The following is a 25,722-nucleotide window of genomic DNA, read 5'->3' as shown; positions in this document are numbered from 1 at the left end:
GCCGATGACCGGAGAAAATGACTGGTTTACCCCCACTTCGCGACCGACGGCAGGAGAATCGGGGGAGTGATTGGCGCGTCATCCGCGCAGTGTGGTCTCACCCAGAACATTTTGCAAATCCTGCACATCACAATCAATACCATTGTAATTACCGCGGTAGCCCGTTGACTACCCCCCACTTTGTCATGTTCTGCCCAATGAGCTTGATTTGTGACCCCTTGGGTTCCCACGAATGACGCCGTACACTGGTTCCTGAGTTTGCTGCAGAATGTGGCTTTTTAGCTGCAGTTGCAGGAATATCTTGGTCGCCAATCCTTCAAGCTCCCCTGACTAGCTGTGATTTCCATTCCTTTATACGCGCGCAGGTGCAAGCTCTTGCTGAAGAAGCAAGACGAGTTTCGCTGAGTTCGCAGGTGAGTAGCCGCAGTGACCCCGCACTACTGAAGCAATGGCAGGCAAAATCACGAGCGATGAGGGGTACGGAAGCTCCGCGGACTCAGTCTGCGACAAGACCCTTTCTTCGAGCAACAGCACCTCGTCCATAACCATGAATGAGATACTGCCCGTTACCAAGGTTCCGGCCTTGGACACGATTGATCCCTACGTTGTCAATAGATCAGCCGACCTTGCGGTAGCCAGAAGTCCCTCGGTCGAGCTATTTTACACTTCGGAAATTCAGAACCTCGCCGATGACATCGTCCAGGGCTACGCGCGTTTCATATCTAGCTTCACCGGGCTTGAGGATGTTGCCTTCTTCGTTTCGCGCCACTCACCATTCGTGTCGGGCACACAACGGGCATGCGGAGTCATTTGCGCCTCCGTGTTTGGCTCCGATAGGGCTGAGCAGCAGACAGGCCAAGAATGTTGCAAAGTGCGCGAAGTAGATACATGCTACTACAACAAGGACGAGGTCCAGTTTTCGTTGACCCTAGGATTGGGCGTCGGTCCTGAAAATGGCGAGCTACAACCTAGCGTCCAAGAAAATGTCGGTCTCCTCCAAGGATAGTCTGTATACTTTGCTTAGGTAACTAACTCGCCAGTAGGTATTCGGCTTGAATGTTAGATCTACTACGAATGAGGGTGTTCTACAGATTGATTTTACCTATCCGATGCAACTCATTCCGGACACGGCAATCTCTCAACTGTTGAAAACGCTCGCCTCGCGCTTAGCCGACTCATCCACATTCCTTACTCTCGAGGTATCACCTCCTGAGCTATCGATCATTAACTTTCCTCCACTTATGGTACCCCCATCCAGGGGCACTGAACCGAATGAGGTCACTGAAGCCGAGAGCTCTAGGCCATCCCTTCTTCACGCTGCTTTCGAGGGCTGGGCCCGTAGAAAGCCTAATTCTATAGCACTTGATTTCGTACATTCTTTATCGTCTGCAGAAATACCCGCAGAACACAGCATTTTAACTTACGCCGCTCTTAATACTGCAGCATCGAACTTAGCCACCCATATCAGAACTCTTTTGTCCGGCCACGATGGCTCGGCCAACTATGGGCGCATAATCCCTGTATATATGTCGACATCCCCTGAACTTTATATTTCCTATCTCGGTGTCCTGAAAGCCGGCTGTGCGTTTTCACCGATCCCTCAAGATGCCCCCGCACAACGAGTACAAGAGATCCTCCAGGACATCGGCTCTCCCATTATCCTAGGCAATACATCAGAGCCATCCTCTGTGCCGTGGCGTACGGAAACCACAGACACTGAAGCAACTACCCCTACATGGGTTGATGTCGCGGAAGTGTCCAAGTGGAAAGAGTTGCGAGCAGACCAGACCCCCTCAACAGCTATATCTGAACCTCTTGAGCAACTGGATATCAGTGAAAGCCAAACTGCTTATCTCCTGTTCACAAGTGGCTCTACTGGAAAGCCTAAGGGTGTTCAAGTAAGCCATCTGGCAGTAACCTGCTCCATCGAGTCTCATGCTACAGCCATCCCGCTCCCTGGAGACTCCGCCGGGGACTTCCGTTGGTTCCAGTTCGCGTCTCCCACATTTGATCCATCTCTCATGGAGATCTTTATAACATTGAGCAGAGGTGCTACTCTTTGCTCTGCTTATCGGAGTTTGACGTTGACCGACTTGGAAGCAACCATTAATGAAGCAAGAGCAACTGTGATGATGGCCACTCCCAGCTTGGCCGCACTTCTGCGGCCTTCACGTCTGACAACTCTTCAATCTCTCTGGACCATGGGTGAAAAGCTGAATCGAACAGTCATTGAGAACTTCGCTTCTACACCAGATGCAAATGGGGTAAATGGCTCTTCAGGACCTTCAACCATGTTGGTTAATGCATATGGTCCCACCGAAGGCGCAATCAACTGCACCTTCCTTGCCCCAGTCGACCGTTCCACTCGTGGTTCAATCATTGGTAAAGCATTGCCCACGAGTGCAATGTTCATCCTGGATCCGAATACGCATGTACCCAAGCCAGTACCGTCTGGGCTTGCTGGAGAGCTGGCGCTAGGAGGACCACAAGTCAGCAAAGGCTATTTAAACCGTCCGAAAGAAACTGCGAAGTCCTTTGTACATAGCCCCGACTTCGGTTATGTCTACCGCACTGGTGACATGGCACGCATTGTTTGGGACGAAACAGGCTCCCAGGTTATCGAGTTCCTTGGCCGGATTACCTCTGATCAGGTAAAACTTAGTGGTCGCCGCGTGGAGCTCGGTGAGATAGAGTCCGTCCTTTCCACGGTTAGTGGTATTACTGAGGTTGTGGCCGTGGTGTCAAAGAGGGACTCGAATATGCAAGGTAGCGAGCAGGTCTTTGCATGCTTAGTAGCGGATAACGCGACAGAGGCAGAAAAAGACGAAATCGTGCGAACTGCGCAAGAGTCAACACAGCTGCATCTCGCATCATACATGTGTCCATCGGCATACGCGTTCTTTGACTCTCTACCTAGATCTAGCTCTGGAAAGGTGGACCGCAAAGCCATATCTGCCAAGCTCCAGCAGGGTGATGTGGAACTATTCTCTACCCAGAAACCGAAGCTTGAAACGTCTGTTGATGCGCAGCATAATTGGGAGACTACAGATGAACACACACAACAGGTACAACAACTTGTGGTTAGCCTTATCGCGGAAACATCCGACGAAGATGTCACCGCAATCAAGCCCGGATCAGATCTTTATTCGCTAGGTATTGACAGTCTCGGCGCGATGCGACTCCTGCAGAAGATGCGAGACAATTCTATTGAAGGCTTGTCTGTAGGGGATGTTCTGCGAGCCGAAACACCCAAGGGGCTGGTGTCAATCATTGCTAAGCCACACTCGACGGTGAATGGTGTCGACTCAAACGGCGCTTTACTAGCTGACGGCTCCGCTGAGCTGTTGAACCAAAGGCTTACATTGTTCAGTACCAGAAATCACTCTGTGTGTGCGGAGAGGCTCGGTCTAAACTCAGATCAGATCCAGAAAGTCTTACCAACCACGGCAACACAATCTGGTATGTTGACCAGTTTTCTGCGCAGCTCGGCAGATAAGTCATTCCAAACCCGCTCGTACATCTATCATTCCGTCCTTCCCCTTGAAGCTGCAGTCGACCTTGACCGTGTACGGAACGCGTGGGACATCGTCACCGCAAGTTATGACTCCTTCCGGACTGTCTTCTGCTGGCTTGATGACGACATGGCTCCATTCGCACAATGTATCCTGGCTGCCGATGCAGTACCACAGCCAAAGTGGAATGTGTACAATGCCTCTGAGGGTAATTCAGAGAAAGAAACCCTAAATAAGGCTCTACGAGACGCAGAGGAAACAATTGACTTGAGTACGCCTCCGTGGAAGTTATCTCTGATCACATCCTCTCAAAGAACACTCATAATCCTGAGCATGTTTCACGGAATCTTTGATGGTGGTTCATTGCAACTACTTCTTCAGGATGTGTCTTTGGTTTACGGTAATAAGGCTATGGCGAACAGAACATCATTAGAGCATATTGTACAACATCACTTTGGCGCTGACCATACAGCAACTTCCAACTTTTGGAACGAACATTTGGACCACTTCTCACCAATTTCCTTTCCTTCCGTCACGCCTTATCGGGCTCCTCCAGTGAAAGCGGCCGACTGTGTCGAAATCACCGCACACATCAGCTACGACCGGTTGAAAAGGCAGTCTAAAGCCATCGGCGCAACCCCACTCTCAGTGCTGCAGGCAGCTTGGGGCTCTGTCCTCTTGGCCTACACTGGAACCCCAGACCAAGATGTTGTGATGGGCAGCGTAGTTTCTGGACGGTTGGATCCCGACTCAGAAATTTGCATTGGCCCAACATTTACGACCGTTCCCGTACGACTCGCTATGCACCTAATCCCACAGGATGCTACTGGCACTAGGACGAACAGAGCTGTCGCCCGCTACCTGTCATCTTTCAATGCCAAGACATTGTCACACCTGCAACCACGCCTGGGATCGCTGGTGACAGGAGATGGTCGATTGCCATATGACACGCTACTGGCATATCAGGACTTCAGTGCTGGATCGAGCACCAGCGGGATTTGGAGCTCAATAGACCACCCACCAATGGGTAATGACTTTGCTGTGATGATTGAAGTTTGGCCTGGAGCCAATTCATCTTTGACCTTCCGTGCCAGTTTCAATCATGCTCTGCTTGACTCTGAATCAGCTGAGGTCATGCTGAGACAAATGGCTGATATTGTTGCGTTCATACTTGAAACACCAGAAGGAAGCTTTCTAGATGCTCCATCCCAGACCCAGGCCGAGCTGAAGTCCACGTTCAATCCGACATCAATTGTTGTTCCGGAGGTGTCAGAAGGCGCGCTAATCCACTCTCGTTTTGAAGAACATGCAGAGTCGCACCCAGAAGACATAGCATTAATTTTTAAGGGCGACTTGGATGACGAAAGCAACCCACATAATATTTCGTGGACCTACGGAGAGCTCAACGCGATAGCCGATAATCTTGCTGGGAATCTGCTTCAAGCCGCCGGTCCGCTGACCAATACTCCTGTTCCCATATGTATTGAGAAAAGCCCGGCTATGTATGTGGCTATTCTAGGTATTGTCAAAGCAGGTGGTGCCTGGTGTCCGATTGACACCCTTTCTCCTGCTCAGCGTCGCCATGACTTGATTGCTCGGACTGGCGCCAAAGTTCTTCTCGTGTCTAGTGACGATGGCGATCAACCCGAGGGCTCCATTCCAGCTGGGGTCGACATTATCGATGTCAGCCGATTCACTGCAAATACTTCTGAGTTGAGTGGCGTGGGAAGACCCAGTACTAAGCAAAGAACAAGCCCAGATGATATGGCGTATCTCATTTGGACCAGTGGCACAACGGGTGCACCCAAGGGTGTTCCTATCAAACATTCTGCCGCTGTCTGTTGTATGAAATCCCTTGCCAAGGATATTCCCACAGACGTACAAGGTGGCGTTGTTCGCTGCATGCAGTTCTCACAGTATACCTTTGATGTGTCAATCCAAGACATCTTCTATACCTGGAGCCTGGGAGGAGTTCTCATCTCCGCTACAAGAGAGATAATGTTGGGCTCATTCTCCAAACTCGCGAACATCACCAAAGCTACTCATGCCCATCTCACTCCGGCGTTTTCAGCAGGTGTTCCCAGGAAGAGCTGTGAAACCCTTGAGGTGATTACCATGATTGGTGAGAAGCTGACCCAGCAAGTCGCTGATGACTGGGGCACTGATATGCGCGCCTTCAACACATATGGCCCTGCCGAAGTAACCATTGTTTCCACAATTAGGGAGTTCGGAAACGAGCACAAGAACATCAAGAGTGCAAACATTGGCTGGCCCATGGATACTGTGTCTGTCTTTGTGACAAGGAACCAGCGAATGGTAATGAAGAATGCAGTTGGTGAATTAGCATTGGGTGGACCCCAGCTCTCCCCTGGCTATTTGAACCAAGAGGATGTCACAAAAGCAAAGTACGTTTGGAACGAGGAAACCTCACAGACACTGTATTACACCGGTGACTTGGTGCGCATGCTTGCCGATGGCTCTCTTGAGTATCTCAACCGTGTTGATGACCTGGTCAAGCTCGGTGGTATTCGAGTTGAGCTCAGCGAAATTAGTTTCTCCCTTGACAGCTGTCATCCTTCTGTTGAGAATATTGAGACACTCATCCTCAGTCGTTCTGACCGACCTACGAAGGTGGTGGTTGCCTTCCTTTCTGCGCCTGCAGCTGCATCTGCCGATGATGACCAGTTGTTGATCCTCAACAGTACAGCACTTGAGATAGCTCGTGCTGCTAGTGATAAAGCCCACTCGGTTCTTCCTGATCATATGATCCCGTCTGTGTACTTAGTTGTGAAAAATATCCCAAGAACACCATCCGCCAAGACTGACCGTCGGGCTCTGCAAGCCGTATATGAAGCTATTGACATCGACAGTTGGGAAGGCCAATTAAACCCTGAAAATGAGGATTCTGCCAAACAGCCAGAAGATGAAGCAGACGTCACCACAGCTTCAAAGATAATCGATATGATCGCATCACTGGCCAACATCTCATCGTCGATCATTACAAAGGTCAGTAGACTTGGAAGTTTGGGTATCGATTCAATTCGCGCCATTCGTCTTGCCTCTAGGCTCAAAGAAGCTGGCTACCAACTGTCTGTTGTCGAAGTACTGAACTGTGTCACCGTACAAGATTTGGTGAAGTTAGCCTCTTCCTCTAGCAAAGCTACCAATGCAGCTTCGGATACATTCAACCTGGAGAAGTTTAATTTGACATGGCATGTCCTGGCTGCTAAAAAGATACAAGAGGAGTTTTTCACGGTACGCGCTACTACAATCCAGGAAAGCTTACTCAGTGAGACGATGGGTACATACGACATGTACTGGAGTAATCATTTCTTCTCTCTTGACCCCTCAGTGTCGCTTGATAGACTAAAGCAGGCTTGGCTTGCAGTTTGTCAAAAGACAGAAGCACTAAGAACTGGTTTCATTCCTGTGGCTGAAGTGGCTAGCACTTGTCATGATAATTTCGACTTCTCTATCCTGCAGCTGATCTACAACTTGCCTACCATGGATTGGGAAGTGCACCAGTGTACTGAACATGACTGGGTAGCACTGCGTGACCAGCGAATTGAGTCGATTATGACAAAGCACCAGAGCAATTATTTCAGCTACCCACCGTGGGCAGTTACTGTTTTTGACAAGGGTAGTGAAAGAGTCATGGTTCTTACGATACACCATTCCATCCACGATGGCCCTTCGCTCAGTTCAATCATGGACGATGTGCAATCTGCGTACATGTACAAGCCGCCCTTGAGGCATCAGCTTAGCAGTGCGCTTTCTATCATTCTTCCGACTGAAGTGAAGAGCGCAGAGACCCGCAACTTTTGGCAATCCGAGTTAGAGAAGTTTTCAGAGCTGGACACTCCAGTGTGGCCTGACCTTACTGGTAGAAAGGTAGAACCTGGTGTTGAACAAGAGTTTAAGCTCATCTCAGAGGAGATTCCATTGACGGAAAAGATTTCGGAGCTTCAATCAGCTGCAGCTCAGCTCGGAGTGTCATCTATTGCTTCTATTATACGAGCTGCATGGGGCTATGTCTCACTCTGCTATCTCGGAATCCCCGCAACCGTTTTTGCTGAAACTCTCTCCGACCGTGTGTTGCACCCAGATCTTGAGGATGCAGTTGGCCCCTTGATCTCCGTTGTCCCTATACCTTTTCACCCACAGGGAAGCGCGCGCGATTTTCTTGCCGAGCAACATCGGATCTCGGTGCAGTCTTGGAAGCATCGCCATATCCATGCCCGTGACGTGCGAAGGATGCTAAACCGACCTAGGGGAGAGGCATTATACCCAGCTGTTTTCAACTTCCATGTGGCAGGTGATTCCAAGGGTCCTACTCGGTCCCAGATCTGGCAGGAGCTCGAAGACCAGATTGGTTTACATGTGGAGCATCCTATGGCCTTCAATGTTTTTCAACATGCAGACGGCGCCCTTATCTTGGAGGCATCGTCCGATAGCCGCATGATGAGCCGAGAGCAACTGTCGCTCTTTGTTCGTCAAGTCGACGGTTTGGTCACTTCTATGTTGGTGTTTCCCGACAAACAATTAGCAGACCTTGTGCACCATCTCCCAACAGCCTTGAAGTCTATCTCCACTAGACCTGTCCCTGAGTCTGTTCGTGATTCAGTCCACACTAGCCCAACCTATTGGTTGGAGAAGAATGCCCGCGAGCACCCAGAATGGACAGCTGTTGAAGTCGCAAGTGACATAGCTCCTGAAGGGATTGTGAAGGAAGCATGGAGCTACGAGACGCTCAACACAAAGGCGAACCGTGTGGCAGCCTACATTGCTTCCCAGGGATACAAGAACAAAATGATCGGCGTTTGCTGTGGACGAAACCTTCCTTCGTATCCAATCATCGTTGGTATTTTCAAGTCTGGAAATGGTTATCTTCCAATAGATGAAGGCCTTCCAGATGAACGCAAAGCTTTCTTGACTGAGGATGCTGATTGCCCCATTGTCTTCACCGAGACCCAATTCTCGCAGTCATTCTCCCGAGTTCCTGAAGGATGTCGTGTCATTTGCGTCGACGACTCTGGTTTCCAGGAATTGGTGGAAACTATGCCTGCTGAGGACCGGGATTATCAGTCCCATCCTGACGATGTCGCCTATCTGCTTTTTACATCCGGTTCAACGGGTAAGCCTAAAGGCGTCATGGTCACAAGGGGCAATCTTTCATCGTTTATCGAGTCATTCAGAGAGTTCTGCATTAAAGCAGCTCCTGGTACGCTAACTCTGGGTGGCACTGGCAGGTATCTCGCACAAGCCAGTAGAGCCTTTGACCCTCATCTTCTGGAAATGTTCTTCCCGTGGCGCCAAGGAATGACAACGGCGACCGCTCCTAGAGCTATGATCTTGAATGACATCAAAACAACGCTTTCAAAGTGGGAGATAACACATGCAAGCTTCGTGCCGTCAATGGTGGATCAATCAGATGCACGGCCAGAGGACTGTCCCAAGCTACACCATATGACAGTCGGCGGTGAGAAAATATCCAAGAAGGTATTGGATACATGGGCCGATTCTCACATTGCGCTTGTGAATGCATACGGACCGACTGAGGTGACAATTGGCTGTACCTTCGCACACGTTGGGAAGCAGACAAACATGCGAAACATTGGACCACCGTTGACTGCCTGTGCCTGTCATGTCATGATTCCCGGTACAGACAATTATACTCTCCGGGGTCAAACTGGAGAGCTGGTCTTCAGTGGCGATCTTGTTGGAAAAGGATACCTTAACAGGCCCGATGCCACTGGGTTTGTGACGGGGCCTAATGGCGAGAAAATGTACCGAACTGGTGATATCGGCCGTCTGATGCCGGACGATTCAGTGGAGTACCTTGGACGTGGTGACGATCAAACCAAGATCCGAGGGCAAAGGTTGGAGCTCGGAGAGGTGTCCGAAGTGCTGCGCTCATCCTCGGCCGTCCCCATTGCCGTTGTTACGACTGTTGTCAAGCATCCAGGCCTCGCTAGAGCACAGCTTATATCTTTCATCACGCGATCAGATGCTCGTCGCCACCAGCCGGATGAAAGCGTAGCCTTTGTCCAGTCTGATATCGCAACCTTGGGCAAGGAACTTCAGGACATCCTCAAAAAGAAGCTACCAGCATACATGGTTCCTGAGCTTATCCTACCCATAACATATATCCCGAAGGCACCGATGTCCGGGAAAGCGAATCTCAAGGAACTACATGCTCTATTCGTGGATCTACCGCTCACAACTGTTCTCCAAGGAAATAATGCGACCAATAAAGATGGCAGTGCTGTCAGTCGACCTCTGACCGCTGATGAGGAGGCTGTGGTGGAAGAGGTCTGTACCGTTATATCTACAGACCCTTCAAACATTGGCCCAATGACAAATATTTTTGAGATTGGCCTGGACAGCCTGAGCGCCATAGGTCTCTCTATAAAACTCAGAAAGATCGGATACCAAGCCACAGTCACTCTTGTCATGAGCAACCCAGTTATTGAACAGCTTGCACGTCTGCCAAGAACCCCCTCGTCATTGAATGGACAAGATTCGTTGTCCAATACACGCCAGAGGCTTCTTGACATAGAATCTCAATACAGAAAAAGCTCCCCTGCTGGCGTCGACCTATCTCAAGTTGCTTCTGTGCGTCCTTGCTTGCCCCTCCAAGAAGGATTGGTAGCCCGCTCCATCAATAGCGACGGGGACCAACTCTATGTCAATCATGTTATACTTCAACTTGGAAAGGTCGATCTTTCTCAGTTGAAGTCAGCATGGCAAACAGTGGTCAGTGACAATGAGATCTTGAGAACTGCCTTTGCTCCATTAGATAAGGAAATAGTCCAGGTAGTCTTCTCTCCTGACTCCAATCAGCTTCGCTGGACCGAAGGAGAATATGGCACCCTCGAAGAGTCGATTGAGAAGTCCAAACTGCAACAAGAGGAAATCACTCGAGATATCATTTCGAACATCTCCAATACACCTCCTGTGCGATTCCATACCGCAAAGAGCTCTGAAACTAAGGAACCGCTCGCTCTCTTCATCTCCATCCACCATGCTCTCTATGACGGCGAGTCTTTCTCAATGTTGATGGATGATGTTACTGCTCGTTATGCAGAGGACCCAGTCCCAGAAAGAGGTTTACCGTTGGCTTTCATTGAGCATGTTTATGGTCAAGACTCAGAAAAGGCAAAGAAGCACTGGACTGAGTATCTGGCCGGTTGCCACCCGACAATCTTCCGCGAGGACCCTAGTGTCATGGAACTCCCAACCTCTGCACACAAACAACTTGGTAACAAACTGTCAGTCTTGGAGCGCCGATCAGCGAGTCTCCAAACAACAGTCCCCTCCTTGATACAGGCTATATTTGCACTTCTGTTGGCCGATACAGTAGGCGCATCAGATGTAACGTACGGACTTGTGCTCTCTGGTCGTGCTGTATCTGTGCCTGGCGCAGATTCGGTCCTTCTTCCATGCATTACTACAATTCCAAGTCGTCTTGATACGAACGGGCTGGGCACGGTTACTGACGTTATTGAGGCTGTCCAAAGATCGACGGTCAGGTCGCTTGATTACCAGCATACTTCCTTGAGACATATACAACGCTGGTCAAACTCCCAAACTCCTCTCTTTGACTGCCTCTTCTCCTACATCAGGGCTACTGATCCAGAAAGACACAGTCTCTGGAAGGAGCTTGACAGCCACATGCCTGCTGAATATCCACTTGCAGTTGAAGTCGAGGCAGACCATGCTACTGACACGATCAATCTAAATTGCCTCTTTTCCCCAGCGTTCGGCTCTCTGTATAATGGCGAGGAGTTCCTCGAAAAGATGGATGCTGTACTCGCAAGTGTCGCGTCAGGCGAGAGCTTCTCTTTGGACAGTTTCAACCTTCTTCGATTGGAAGAGTCAGGCTCACGTTCATCCGCTATTCAATGGGATGAGACCACATGGTCCAATACAGAAACTGAGATTCGAGGGCTCGTTGCTTCTTTCTGTGGCTTGAGTCTGACAGATGTCTCCAAGGGAGCTTCGTTCTTGAGTTTGGGGATCGACTCTGTTACAGCCATCCAATTCGCACGCAAGCTACGTGAATCAGGCCTTAACTCTTCCTCGTCTGATGTCATGCGCTTCTCATGCGTTGGTGCGTTAGCTAAACACGTCGAGCAATCTTCTCTTCCTCAGTCCACAACGAACGGAGAACATGTCAACGGGACTGCAGATATTCCTCTCGATGATTATCAGAAGCATGTCCGTCTCCTAAGTTATAATGATTCTGTCGAGGCCATGTTTGAATGTACACCTCTACAAGCTGGCATGATCACACAAACCCTAGCCTCTTCCGGGCAGGTCTACGTTAACCCTCATCCTATCCGTCTTAATAACTCCGTGGATATTAGTAAGTTACGTGGTGCGGTCCAAGAAATAATCAAGAGAAATGATATCCTGCGCACTTCGTTCCATCTGATAGGAGAGCTTGGCTCTTCCTGGATCGGTGCTGTGCACGCGCATCCCCCTCTTGAATGGCAAGAGCTGAGCTTGCCATCTGGCTGTGACGTCCTCGCCAAGGTCAATGCACTCTTTTCGTTCGGGGAGGAGTCTTCTTTTGAGGTTCCCCCAATCCGCTCTGTTCTGGTCAACCAACCTGAGGGAAGAGTTCTGATTATCGTCATGCACCATTCTCTATACGACGGTGCTTCCTTGCCGTTCTTTTTCGAGGACCTCGCCATTACGTACAATGGTGAGTCTCCGTCAGAGAGACCGCAGTTCTCAGAAACAGTCAAATATGTGACGAACGGACAAGATGAGGCCTGCCACTTTTGGACCCGTAAGCTGTCGGGGTATGAAGCTGTGGAGCTCCCTCAGCTGCCGTGTTCTGAATCTTTGGATCACATGTTCATCTCGGAGGGTCGTGTTGATCTTGATTTGCCGCTAATTATCGACGCTTGCAAGAAGATGGAAGTCACTGTCCAAAGCGTGGCTATCCTAGCATACGCCAAGGCCCTCGCTCGTCTTATCGGAAAGCGCGACATTGCATTCGGACAAGTTCTTGCGGGTCGGTCAGTGCCAGGAACCGAACGTACCTTTGGACCAATGTTCAACACTGTAGCTCAAAGAGTGACATTTGAGCCGAAATTCCTGAGCAATAGGGCTATGGCATTGCGGCTGCAACAACTCACAACCGAAGCACAAGAATATCAGCATGCACCTCTGAGAGTTGTACAAAACTCTTTGAGAAAGGCTGATATGCTGAAGGCCACGTCTCTCTTCGATACGCTCTTCGTCTTCCAGAAGAGTGCAGACCTTGCAGGTAGCATCCTCGAGGAGCAACAGATTTGGAAGCCGTTTGAAACAGATGACTATGCTGCTCAAGCCGAGTATAAACTGAACGTGGAAGTTGACCATGGGCAAGATGGAATTGCGGTCAGCGCCAACTGCAACGGGCAATATATGTCACAAATGGCTCTCGATAGCTTCATCAACGATTTTACTACCGCCTTCGACGACATTATCCAGCACCCAGCCAGATGCGTCACGGTCGTACCTGAGCGTCTCGGAGAGCTGCCGCTCAGATTGTCCTTGGAAGAGCCCGAAGAAAACCTGGTTGACGAGACCGATGCGCCCCCACACGAAGCCATCGTTAAATCAGTACTAGCAGATGTTTCTGGTGTGCCAGTCGACAGTATTAACTCCAGTACTAGCATCTTCAGTATTGGGTTGGACTCTTTGACGGCAATTCGCATTGCTTCTATCTGTCGATCGAAGGGGCTGAAGACGGGTGTAGCCGATATTCTCCAAGGCAACACTCTACGCGGAATCAGTCAACGCATCCGGCCTATAGCAGAACAGGCAGTCAAGCCTCAAGGCGCCCTTATCAAGGACTACGATCAAGTTGAGAAAATAGTATTGGGACAGCTGAAGCTGAACAAGGAGTCAATTGAAACCATTCTTCCATGTCTCGGCGGTCAGTACTATCACCTCGTGAGCTGGTTGAAGTCTGGACGGAAACTGTTCGAACCGGTCTGGCCATACTTCACTACGGAACGCATCAATGCCGAGATGCTTGAAGAAGCATGGTATCAACTTCGTCAAAGGCATCCAGTGCTGCGTACTTGCTTCGCAGCTGTTTCCCCATCGGAAGCCGTCCAAGTCGTCATGAAGGAGGCGGTGCGTGACGGCGAAAGTTTCAAGGTCATTGAGTCCTCTGATTCCATAACAGAGACTGCAAAGGCACAAGCAAAGGCGGAGGCTTTAGTGCCTTCTTCGCTCTTTGTTCCTCCTGTAAGACTACGCCTCTTGAAGGCTAGCGACAGAGACGGAATCCTTGTCCTAGTTAATCACGCTGCATACGATGCATGGACAATGCCACTGTTCATTTCAGAGCTTGGAAAACTCTACCGCGGTCAGCCCTTGGACTCGAACCCTGATTTCCCTTCCTTTGTCGACTACTCAGTCCGCTCTCTCCAAGAGGTCGACGAGAAAGCATACTGGACCTCAGCCCTCGGCTCAGGTATGCGCACCGTCATCAACTCCAAGCAGGAAGCCGTCCAAGTCCCAGATCAACTATTCGTCGGAGCTTGGGAAAAGGTCAAGAACGTATCCCAACTGGAAACCACATGCCGCTCCTTCGGCCTGAGCCTCCAAGCCGTAGTCCTTCTGGCTGTTGCTCGCACACTCGCGCGCGCAACGGGATCAACAAGTCCAACCATGGGCTTATACCAAACTGGTCGCTCCGCCTCATTCCCCAACATCGAGAAGCTCTCCGGACCTTGTCTGAACGTCAACCCATTCACCATCTCCGACGTCATCTCTGACCAATCGGTGCTCAACCTCTTAGACAAAGCCCGCGCGGTACAATCATCTCTTGCAGAGCGCGTCTCGTTCGAGCAAAGCTCGCTGCAGGACGTCCTCCGCTGGGTGGATGCCCAAAAGTCGGGATCCCCATTGTTCAATACCTGGGTCAACCTCCTCTGGATGCAGACTTCCATTCCGTCAGCCAATGATGCCACACCAGATGCGGATGTTAGCGACAATGCTGAGGTCTTTTTGCCTCTTCGCATTGGTGTTCCCACAGATTTCATTCCCGATGAGCCCCTGCCTGGTCTGGAGTCGACCTCCGTGTCTGCCTTGGATACCTCTCTTCTGCCAGATGAGAACGTCTATATTGATGTCGGTCCTGACCCGAAGACTGATACCATCGGATTCGGTGTTCGTGTCGAAGGTGGTGCTCTTTCCGAGGACGAAGTCAATAAACTTGTGTCGGATATTGGGGCTGAGATTGAAGGAATCGTTTCATCGTTGCAATGATATAAGGCAACAAAAGAAAATCGAGAACAAAAAGGAAAAAAGAAAAAAACGAAAAGAAAAAAAAAAGGCTAGTACATCTTGAGGCAGGTTTCCTCTTTCTAGTTATTTATTGCATATTCTTGGGTACATTATAGACATTGGTTGTTACATGGGCATTTCTAGATTGTGATTTTTATTTATTTCATGCTTGTCAATAGTTAAATGATATATACTCAATTACTTTCAATTCAATCTATTTTTCATTGAAACTTCTGTCCTTTTCGATAAAAATCACAAAATGGGGTGTATATCGATTCGCTGTTCATATATTCATCCCAGCATATGCAGGTTCTATGCATGGTATATGGCTAAATTGCAGTCATAAAGAGTAGATATACATACATCGTGAGACCAAGAGTTATCCATAGAGGTGGCTATGTACATACAAATCATCCTCCTTTATTCAAAATATACGTAAGCTTCAGTTCTTCCTCGTATCCGAGCGAGGAACATCTTTCATCGCCTCCTGCACCAACCACATCGTGACATCTTGGACATCGGTGCCGACTCGCCAACTACCCAGCACCACGCCCTTATCCGTTAGAATATCGTGAGCTCTTTCCCAGCGTCTCCGCCAGAGTTCTTCACGCTTATTGGGCAATGGAGCGGGAGGCGCCGATCCGGCAACAGATTGTTGGTCGCTGTCTACACTGTTTGTGCTTGATCTGGCTGATGAGGGGTTGGTGGTTGTAGATCGGAGGAGATTAGAGGGAGACGGGAGACGCTCTGAAGCGTACTGTAGAGCGGCTGTTGCTGCGGCTGTGGGGTATGATTGCGGTTGTCTTTGGGATGGAGGGCGGCTTGTGCTTGAATTCGAGGTCGCCGTTGAGGATGTGGCTCCTGTGTTGCTTCTGCGGGGTGGGGGTGGTGGAGGGGGTTGTTTGGATCGCGCGAGTTCTTGAGATTCGGATGGAGTTACTTCGTTGAATGTCTTTGAGCGCATTGGCAGTGCGTTTGGTGGAGTTGGAGTTTCTGAAGGACGACGCGGAGGTACTGGTGGAACTGGCTTCCGTTTGATGGCATCCTGCATCTGGGATGAATTGTCTTTTCCTGGCTGGTCTGACATAGCAGAAACAGTGCGTAGAGATGATGGCTTGGATGGTTTCGCTGGTGGTAAGCGTCCATTCGGTGGCCTAACCGTGTCAGGCAGATCGTCATCATCACGAAGGTCGATCAGATCGGCATTATCTAGGCTTATGGCATCAGCAGATCGATGGTCTGGTGCTCGAGGGCGACGAGGAGGTAATGCAGGCCGATTGGGTGCTACATCACTAGCATCGATGAGCTGGGGAGTGCTGCGAGTGCGCGATGGGTGAGGCTCCAGGTGATCGATGGACTTCTCAAAGAACTGCTTGTGATCTGATGTGGTGACGTCGCGGATAAAGATGCCCAAGATCCTTCCAGGGTTGGCCAGGGCAATGTCGGTGTAAACTTCGAGGTCTGCCTCGCCGCTATCACCGACTAGAATGAACCTGCGCGTCGGAAAGTCCCGAAGTAGTTGTTCAAGGGAGCCCTTCTTCCTTTCTGCAGTAGGCTCGAATATCCCCTGGAGCATACCACTGTATTGCTTGAGGTGAAAGGAACCAGGAGGTAATCCTGCCAATTTAAAGTAGCGCTCCAACAACGGATATAGCTGCCAAGGTGAATTGGAGACGTAGTGTATCTGAACACCCATTTTAGCCAGCTTAGTATACCACTCTGAGACACCGCTGACAGTCAGATCAGCCAATTCGCGAATGAAAGTATTCCGAAAGATTTCTTTCGCTCCATTTGCGATAGCTGAATGTTTCACCGTGTCGTCAATATCACTGATGAGACTGACACCGCTTGGTTCGATGACCTCGACCTGTTTCATAGCAGAGAGATCCTCCGATGCTAGGACACGGATATGAGTCGGAATAAAAGGCAAGGCTGCGCGTAAAGTAAAATGGCCTGACTCGTCGGTCAATACGCTTCTCGATTGGCTCTTCCCATCATTGAAAAAGAACACAGTGACAGGCTGCTGGTTCATGGGATTCGACAAGAAAGGGCGCAGTCTCTCCATAAGATGTGCGTTTGCAATGGACAGCTCATCCATGCTCATTTGAGAAGGTTCGAGCGTTGATGATGTCGTCGTTCTTTGTAGAGGTCGTGCAGGGGTAGCTTCGCCATCTCGTTCCGACGCACTGGATTTCCAAGCAGCATCGGCCCTCCCTTCCGCTTTTCTGATGATCGATTGCGCCTCTGCATCCACAAGCTCATCATCTCTTTTGCCCGACGCCTTTCCTATAGAAGCGTTATCGGAATCGGGACCTTCAGAATCGGTCGAATAATTACTCGGCGCCGGTACACCGCTTAGTTTCCTCGCGAGTGCAATCAGCAAGCGTTGCTTACGATTCATCGGCCCGCGATGAGGCGAGTACACCCAGCCTCGCACATCAACCGCGACGATCGCATTCTCATCCTCCAATACCTCTCTTTCAAGTCTTTCCAGCTCCGTCTCCTCGGCCACACCGCGGTATTCGTCGAGCGTCGAAGTCGATCCCCGACGCTGTCTGTCGTAGTCTTTAACAAGTCGCCTCGCGTAACTCGGGAAAATCACCATCTCCTCATCTTCGGACCGTGCGATTTCAATGTCTGGAAATGCCCCCGGTGTGTTCTTTAGGTACTCTTCATCGTATTCACGGGACGGGTTTATCTGCGACGCCCATTGCGCGGCGTACGTCTGACGTAGTTCATTCGCAGCCCTCAGGTACTGGTAGACCTTCTGACGACGACCACCACCAGCACCGCCTCCTGAGCCCCATGAGGATGATGTCGACGATAGAAACTGTGACATTGGCACTCCTCCTGTTGCACTCGCCGGCTTCCCACCACCAGTGTCTGATTTTCTTAACCGTCTCCTTCTCCCGACAAGGAAATCTAACACTCCCCGTCTACCAGTTTGTCGTTTCTGGAGAAGCCTGGCTTGGCGTCGGACAATCACTCGGTATAGGCCTGCCTGGGCTCTATGGCGAAGGGCAGGTATCGTCTCGTGGCGGAAACCCCAAAGACGAGATTGGGCACGACGGCTCGTGGTAGGCCCGAAGAGCGCACGAAGGAACAGAAAGAGCTTTCCTTGTCTAGGTCCACGGTCCCGAGCGGTGAAACGAGGGAGGGGCAAGGATCGTGAGGGCTGTTGGCGCCTAGCGGGGAAGCTCGGCGGAGCGCGCCAGCGACTGCGAGGAAATAGTTTCGGCGCCACGGTCCTGAACTAGGGTGATGTGATTCAGGTATGTAAATATCTCAGGAGAACTGCAGGGTTTTCAGTTGGTGTTCGATCGAAGAGGGTCGCGTAAGGCTGAACTTATGTGCTGTCAAGCCAGGAGTTGAAGTCATCCCGGCCCACAAGGCGTTTTAGCGTAGTGATGTCAGTGTATTAGCTCACTAGTGGCCGAAGCGTCAAAAAACCATGCACAAGATAGAACTATATATAGGTACTCCTATTTCAACATAGAATAAGAGCAAAAAGGCTATGAGGCTTAAAAAGGGGGGAAACATTTGAATAAACTTGAGTTTCAAAACCAGCGGAAAGGGTGTGGAGACCGTTCCAATGCTATAATTGCATCGTACCTTACCTTAGTCAAAAGTTTCTCGAGCTGCTGGATGTTACCATATAAAACCGATGTTATTATGTTCTTCAATATTAATTTACTAGTCTTGGTCTATGTTCGTGCGCACTATAAAAATATAAAAAAAGATAAATATACATGGCTATAGTCGGAACACTTTTTAAACTTCAGGGACTTCCCCAAGTATAGCATTGATACATAACTGAGTAAGTGGCGTCAAAACGCAGTAAGGTTTGATCGAAGTATGATCATAGAGATTCGCTGTCTTCAGCGTAACTGACTGGCTTCGCTCGACGACTTCGACGGACCCCAGTGCTCCTAGATCGCGCGAGCTTAGAAGTTTCGGGCAAAGCATCATCATCTGAAGCAGAAGGCGACGTGCTGGCTGGGGTAGAAGCTTTGCGTTTTCTACTAGACACCTTCTTCACGCTAGAGGTACGCTGGATGCGCTGAGGGGTTTTGGACGCGGGCGTCGAGGCAGGCGTAGTCAAAGCGGTACTGGCCACTTCACCATCTTGCTCCAATGATTCCTCTACGCCACTATCGACCTTCTTCGTCTGCCGTGGTCGTCGGGGACTCTGGGCGGCTTTAGTACGAATGACCTTTTTGGGCCGAAGCCATTCCTCCATTGTGGGAGGCCAATAAACTCTTCTCTCCGGACCTCCCATACCAACCACTTCCTCAGGGACAGTTGGTGCAGGAGGAACATGTCCCTCAAGGTCAACAAAGCCCCCGTTCTTTTTGGTAGACTTCCGAGGCGGCTTGAATGGCTTGTTCTCGTCCGTACGAACATGTGGAATCATGTCATTGAACAGCTCGTGCCCGGGAAGCTTGAAGGTTCTCATCAGTTCAAACACAGCCTGCTCTTTATCTTTTGCTTCGATCATCAAATCCATCGTGGGGTCGCATGGAGGCAAGGTGGACACGCGATCGCTATGCTTTCGCCGCTGACGGTTCGTGATAGCAGAAGGTGTCGGCTCCGAATAGTGCATCTTCTGAGTGATGCCCTTCCTAGTCCATGTAGCCTTAATTCTATCAAAGAGCCCCATGATGTCCTGAGTCCCTTCACGGACTTGTGTTGAGTCGAAAATGATGTTGTGGTGGTGGAAGTCCAGCACAAGCGGTATATTCAATTCTTCGCATATAGGCAACAAATCATGTACCGACCAGCTAACATCATCGTTTTCCAAAACAAGTCGATTCTTGATATCCTGCGAGAGAGGTTGATAATTCTCCCGAAACCGGTTCAAGGTTGCCTCCTTATCACCAAACACACCGCCCATGTGGAGAATCATGACCGCATCCCTATCTTGTTGGGGAGGCAGCTGAAGCAACTGCAGCATTTCGGAGTGATACTCTAGATCTCGTATCGAACTCTCCACGACCTCATTCTTAGGAGACCCTAGCTGAGTGAATTGGCCGGGATGAACGCTCACCCTATGACCAAGCTCGGCAATGACCCGTCCTGCTTCTGCAAGAACTTCGGATGCAAAAGGAGCTAATCTATATCCATACTCCTTGTGGCTGGCAAACGGGAACATTTCACTACTCAGTCGCATGAACTTGATTCCATAGCGGTCATTCCAGCGCAGGATCTTTGTGAGATCCCGTGCATTGGCGAGTCCCAATGCTTCAACAAATGCTTGGCCCCGTGCAATATCAGGTGTCTGGCTCCGGTCCGGGCGGTTCTTCGTCGGATGGGCAGGTTGAGAGGGGTCTAAAAGCGGGTGGCGATTCTCTAAAATCGAGGCGATGCGACAAGTTCGGGAGCAGAAAACAGGAGGGTTTGAGTATCGTAGATATGTATTCAGACATGCCTACTAGCCATAAGAGATGAACTCATACGAGAAAGACACAATAATGAAAAGTTGGCCAATGGTTATCACTTACATATCCTAATCTGCCCTTCCAAGGGAGGGGCAGATAACTACTGTTAACAGGCGGGGGTCTTGATAGAGCCTCCTGGAGCTCCTCAGGCTGAACAGGCACGTCCTCGTCCGATTCGGGGTCTGGCGGAACATCTGGAGGTAAGTCCGAAGTACGCGCCTGAGCCTGCACGACATTTTCCTCACTCGGCGAGTTCACGCTGTCCCCATTTTCAAGCTTCACGTCTACCGGCATGTTCGCGGCCTGTGATGTACCCACTGTGCCACGCGAGCCTCCTGTTAGGCGCCGGGAATGCAAGGACGTCGTGACTGGGGTCGTTGCAAGCTTCAGTGATCTCCGAGGGAGAGAATGTAACAGGCCGTCAACGCGGGATTTGTAATGAGAGCGGGAGGAGGTATGGACCATAGCAAGGAAAGAAATTGAGCTTGCCACAGGAACCGGATGAGTTATCCGCGAAGCAGGAGAGTGGCGAACCCGGCGGGAGCGCGCACCAAATTCCTCGACGTCATGGAAACGCGCGGCATGATGACAAGAAAGCGCACGACCAAAAGTCCTCTGCTGGTGGTGGAAAGACCGCAAAAACATCCAGCAACGCGCTATGTATTAAAAAGGAACAAGTAGGAAAGAGTGAGGTCTCTCGCGCGGCGCTGGTACCATGATCCTCCAAAAAGAAGGCAAGACTGAATAGCGAGGATATGGCGGAGGCAGAATGTAGGGAGGGCAAGTACTTGAAGCGGAGAGAAGAGACGCCATGGGGCGGACGCTAAGGAGCTTTAGGAAGGTCCTCGGCGGGTCACTGTTACGGGGAGCATTACCGCCTCACCATTGCTCGTCTACTTAATACTCTTCCGTACACTACTATTAGTGGTACACATCTTGACCCGTTATATACGAGTCCAACCATAGCGGCCGTCGTTGGCTATTGATGCATAGTCGTATGTCTACACTGTCAGTATGCTACTATAAACCTACAAAGTTCAATAATCCATACGCAGTAATGCCCGCTAGAGACCATTACGTACCATGCGTGATTAAAGGTTCAGGGAGCAAGTCAGTGTTCAATGCATCGGACCTGAAACTCGAAAGACTCAGAGTGTGCCGAAGAATGGCCTTCCATTGTTGTGGTATTTTGATGGGCCAACAACATTCCAGGCGGCGCTGAGCATACCTATATTAACCGCGTAGGGCCAATGGCAGAGGTGCAGGAACATGCCAAAGCCCCAGACGTTGAATATAGCGAACATCTGGTTGGATGACACTGCTTGCGCGTTCCTGAATTTTTCTACTCTAGTCCAGGCTGAGCGTTCTTGCGACTTTTGTTTACTCCCACCCCTTGCCATGAAAAGGAAAACATTTGTGCCGCTATAAGGGCGGCCAGATGTCGCCATCAGGAGAGATACATCCTCATCTCTCTAGGCTCCCTGGCTCTTCTGTTCTGATCATAAGTGCTGCCGTGTTTTGACAGGGTAGGTACACGTTGCCTTGGGTCGGAAACCACGTCTAACCAGCTACATCTAGTGTTTACGGTTGTTCAAGCCGCTGCATATAGCTCAGGAATATACCAGTCTAACACCAGGACTACCACAATGAAGGGTCTCGCTTTTGTGTGTGGCCTCCTGGCTACATCTGTGTCTGCCCACATGCAAATGTCGAAACCATATCCGATTCGGAGTCCGTTGAACAAGGATGCAGATGGCGAGAAGGACTATTCATACACAAACCCGCTGTCTACAAGTGGCTCTGACTACCCTTGCAAAGGATACGCTAACGACCCATTCAACTCTGTCGCCACATACAGTCCAGGCCAGGAGTACGAGATCGAATTGCAAGGTAGCGCAACACACGGTGGGGGTTCGTGCCAGATCGGACTCTCTTATGACAAAGGAAAGACTTTCCATGTGATTCACTCCATTCTTGGAGGGTGCCCAATTGAAAAGAAATACAAGTTCACAGTCCCCAGCGATGCGCCAAATGGGGAGGCTTTGTTGTCCTGGACGTGGTTTAACAAGGTCGGTAACCGCGAGATGTACATGAACTGTGCACAGGTCACAATTGGCGGTGCTGCGAAACTTGCACAAACAAACGCTCTCTCTCGTCGTGACAGCTTCGACAGTCTCCCGGAGATCTTCCAGGCCAACAACAATGGACCAGGCCAATGCACCACCACTGAGGGTGAGGAAGTGAATTTCCCACTACCGGGTCCCTCTAAAGAGGGAAGCCTCTCTGGCAAGGGCTACACATGCAAGAGTTCCGCTCCTTTCCTGGGTGATTCCACGTCCGCAGCCAGTGGTACTAGCTCTGCTGCCCACGCCCCTAAGAGCTCTGCTCACAAGTTCGGCTCCGCTTCTGCGTCCGCGACACCTTCCAGCAAGGTCGCTTCTGCCTTCGGCAGTCCGTCCTCCCTTCATGGCGCTTTTGCCACGCCATCCCCCTCGCAGCCAGGGCGCGTCGACTCGCACCCCCTCAAGCACCACGAGTCGAGCCAGGAAAACTGCAGAGACGGTAGCATTATCTGCAGTGAAGACGGCCAAACCTGGTCTATGTGCACCTTCGGTCATCCTACCTTCATGGGTCCTGTTGCCGCCGGCATGCGCTGCCGCCACGGCGCCATGCACCGCGTGTGGTGAAGTTGAATCTCTATTTGGACCTGCTAAGTGCATATCCCTCGACCACGCTCGCCCGGCGCCAGTATACACCATCTTCATATCCATCGTCAAGGTGGTTCTTCGCTGTTTCCATTTTTAGTCTTCTGTGGACTCGGGCTTCTATTATCATGCAACTTTTCTGTCTTCAATTCTCATTAGCCCGTGTCTTGTGTGTAATTTTGTCGTGATATGCTCAAATCGAATTAAATTTCTTCTTTATTTCTGCAGTGTTTATGATATGTGTCGCCTCTTCTCCCTTCAATTTAATGTGGTCAACATTACCCATTACTACTATATATTTGCATGAGTTAGCTTACAAGCTCCTAAACCTATCCATAATATTGAGAAACTCAGAGAGGGTATTTATATTTCCACGTATTGCGCAACAAAAGCAAGAGTCCCAGTTTCACAGAAAATTACATCGTTAGATACCGACGCATAAGTAGCACCTATACTCCGAAAATCCAAAGCCACGCAGCATGGAACTTGGTTACAAGTCATACATATCCTAGGAGCATGCAGAAGTCTCCACTCACCTCATGTACACCCACCAACCCCGTCCCCCAAGCTCCTTAATGTGGTATATCCAACCTTCATACCTCCATGCCTACAAGCCTCGCATCCGCCAATGAACTTTCATGTTTTCGAGCACCTAAGCTTCCATCATGGTATTCCATAAACCCTTCACCGGCACAAGCTCTTTCCCAAATATAATGGTCCGATACTCCACCACTTTTTCACATCTACATAAGCACTAGGATTAACTCGAAGGTATATTATAGCTTGTAGCGATGATGTGATCATTATAATACCACGCCGCCTTATGCACCGTTTAATTGTTGCCTATTCAACAACCCTCTCCATTAACTAAAATTGCGGTGTTGATTGGGCGGAAAGCTTAGCATGGACGGAGAATTCCCCGAACTGTGCGGTCAATCAGAACTTGATAGTTTTCTGTTTTATTACTCATGGTGTTAGATGGTTTAGATCAGTGGATTCCGGGCACAAACTTTGGCTTGTTTTGGGTGAGTAAATATCTTAATTGGTTGTAGTACATTTTATGATGTGGGATAAGAAAGTATATATTTTCGGAATACCCGATAGAGGAACGTAACAGATCAACCATTGGATTACAGCTTACGGATTGATTAAATTATTGGGATGATAGAGTGGAATGCCGAATATCTGTATGTTAAAACAGCCATATAAAGAAACTCAGTGCATTCTAGGGCTTCTATCGAATAAATGCTTGGTGGCGCAATCCCGTGCGTTGCTATTACTGAAAACGTCAACATTATGAAAGCCAAGGAATGTAAGTTCAACGAGCATATCATTCAATGAATCTACTAACTATTCTTATATCATGATTAACAGTATAAGCATTTCGATGATTTTTATGGAAGTACAAGAGTGCCAAGAATGAGGTAATAAATTCATTTCATTAAATACTGAGTCAAGCAATATCGTCCAATGCAGTACTATACAGGAAAGTAACACCTCACATAAATCCAGACAGACCATGGTATCTTAGTATAATCATTAATCATAGACGTTATTACCTTCCTAGCCCAATTAGATGATAAAGCCATTGCCCAGTTTCTCCCAAGCGGATATAGACCTGCGGGGTATGGGTTTCACCGATCCCAAATATTCTTCTTTTCAGTTGCTTCGTTTTTATTTTTATTTTTTTGGTTTGGATACCATTTGTTTGTGTGCTATGATATAACTCCATGGCATTCAAAAGTGGTATGGAATGTAGTTGTCTTAGTAGTTGCCCGTATAGGCGGAGTTTCCGTAGCCATAACCGTTCTGTGGCGCACTCGGGGGGGCCTGAGCGGTATCTTTGTTCCGAGAGAAGAAACCACCAAAGCCACTGGGCTTCTCCTGGGAAGGTCCTAATTCAACGTCCTGAGGAGTAGGATGGGTTGGGAGCATATCGTCGGCGCTGGCGGCATCTGGGTTGTTCTTCTTGCGACGCCAGAAAGCACGAGGACGGGTACCATACGTGTAATCGTTGGCCGGGGAAGGTCCAAAACGCTTCTCACGCTTGTGGTGACGAGCGTAGAGGACTTGAAAGAGAATGGAAACCAAGAAGAAGAAGCTGGAGAATGTCAGCGCGTGAACACTAATTGACACATTGACTTGCGCAGATCAAGGGGTGTAGGATAGAATATTACTCACATTCCGATGATCGCGACGGCGAATGTGACTTTCTGGAGTTCACAGGCGAACTCGTATTTCACTTTAGATGGCGATTCTGCGTTGCTCTCGCCTGACCCCAAAGGCGTATCGACTCGCCCGCTGCATTGCTGTGTGCCATTGCGAGTCATGATCGCAATAGCGACCATGGCCCCGACAAAGCAGACATCGAGAACAACGGCCACAGCGGCGAAAAATGCGACTCCTCCCAAGCAGCAGGTGAAGAGGATGCCTAATAATCCGTAAAGGGTCGCCGCACCCGACAGACCCTCGGTAGCTTTCATCCACTGAGGGATGTTTTGGTCATGGCGACTGAGGACAGCTAAAAAGTAGGAGAAAATTCCTAGAATTACAGCGCCGTCGAGGAACTGGAGGACGCGGATTGCTAAATTAAAGAAGCGGAGAACAACGCCGCCAGACCCCATCCTGGGAGTGGATGGCTGTTAAGCAGTCTTCTCAAAAGAGGAAAGAATATATCGAAAGTGGCACTAGCAACGAGGCCGGAGAGCTATAGTACGAAGTCTGAAGGGGCTGGAGAGCCGTCAGGTGAAGCTAAGAGCTAAATTTCAACAG

The 25,722-nt window shown here is 49.8% G+C and overlaps 5 protein-coding genes across 5 annotated transcripts; 2 read left to right on the top strand and 3 right to left on the bottom strand.

Moving 5' to 3' along the window:
* Positions 1 to 448: 448 nt before the first annotated feature.
* Positions 449 to 14,789, top strand: sidC (nonribosomal siderophore peptide synthase SidC; the record flags this gene model as incomplete). Its single annotated transcript, XM_001821016.1, has 2 exons — positions 449 to 985; positions 1,044 to 14,789. 2 exons carry the CDS (start codon positions 449 to 451, stop codon positions 14,787 to 14,789), a joined length of 14,283 nt encoding a protein of 4,760 aa, XP_001821068.1.
* A 460-nt stretch (positions 14,790 to 15,249) lies between these two features.
* AO090023000527 (phosphatidate phosphatase App1 family protein) lies at positions 15,250 to 17,412 on the bottom strand (the record flags this gene model as incomplete). Its single annotated transcript, XM_023235640.1, has 2 exons — positions 15,250 to 15,564; positions 15,967 to 17,412. The coding sequence occupies 2 exons, from the start codon at positions 17,410 to 17,412 to the stop codon at positions 15,250 to 15,252; spliced, it is 1,761 nt and encodes a 586-aa protein (XP_023090643.1).
* A 1,166-nt stretch (positions 17,413 to 18,578) lies between these two features.
* Positions 18,579 to 20,539, bottom strand: AO090023000526 (UV-endonuclease UVE-1; the record flags this gene model as incomplete). Its single annotated transcript, XM_023235639.1, has 3 exons — positions 18,579 to 18,779; positions 18,838 to 20,235; positions 20,309 to 20,539. 3 exons carry the CDS (start codon positions 20,537 to 20,539, stop codon positions 18,579 to 18,581), a joined length of 1,830 nt encoding a protein of 609 aa, XP_023090642.1.
* A 1,352-nt stretch (positions 20,540 to 21,891) lies between these two features.
* On the top strand, positions 21,892 to 22,932 carry AO090023000525 (putative extracellular protein; the record flags this gene model as incomplete). The annotated part of the gene is made up of 1 exon (XM_001821013.3): positions 21,892 to 22,932. One exon carries the CDS (start codon positions 21,892 to 21,894, stop codon positions 22,930 to 22,932), a length of 1,041 nt encoding a protein of 346 aa, XP_001821065.1.
* A 1,782-nt stretch (positions 22,933 to 24,714) lies between these two features.
* On the bottom strand, positions 24,715 to 25,574 carry AO090023000524 (uncharacterized protein; the record flags this gene model as incomplete). The annotated part of the gene is made up of 2 exons (XM_001821012.3): positions 24,715 to 25,051; positions 25,132 to 25,574. The coding sequence occupies 2 exons, from the start codon at positions 25,572 to 25,574 to the stop codon at positions 24,715 to 24,717; spliced, it is 780 nt and encodes a 259-aa protein (XP_001821064.1).
* Positions 25,575 to 25,722: the final 148 nt, after the last annotated feature.

The sequence above is a fragment of the Aspergillus oryzae genome, chromosome 3, assembly GCF_000184455.2.
Source record: "Aspergillus oryzae RIB40 DNA, chromosome 3".
NCBI lineage: Eukaryota > Fungi > Ascomycota > Eurotiomycetes > Eurotiales > Aspergillaceae > Aspergillus > Aspergillus oryzae.
This window is presented reverse-complemented; position numbering and strand designations above follow the sequence as displayed.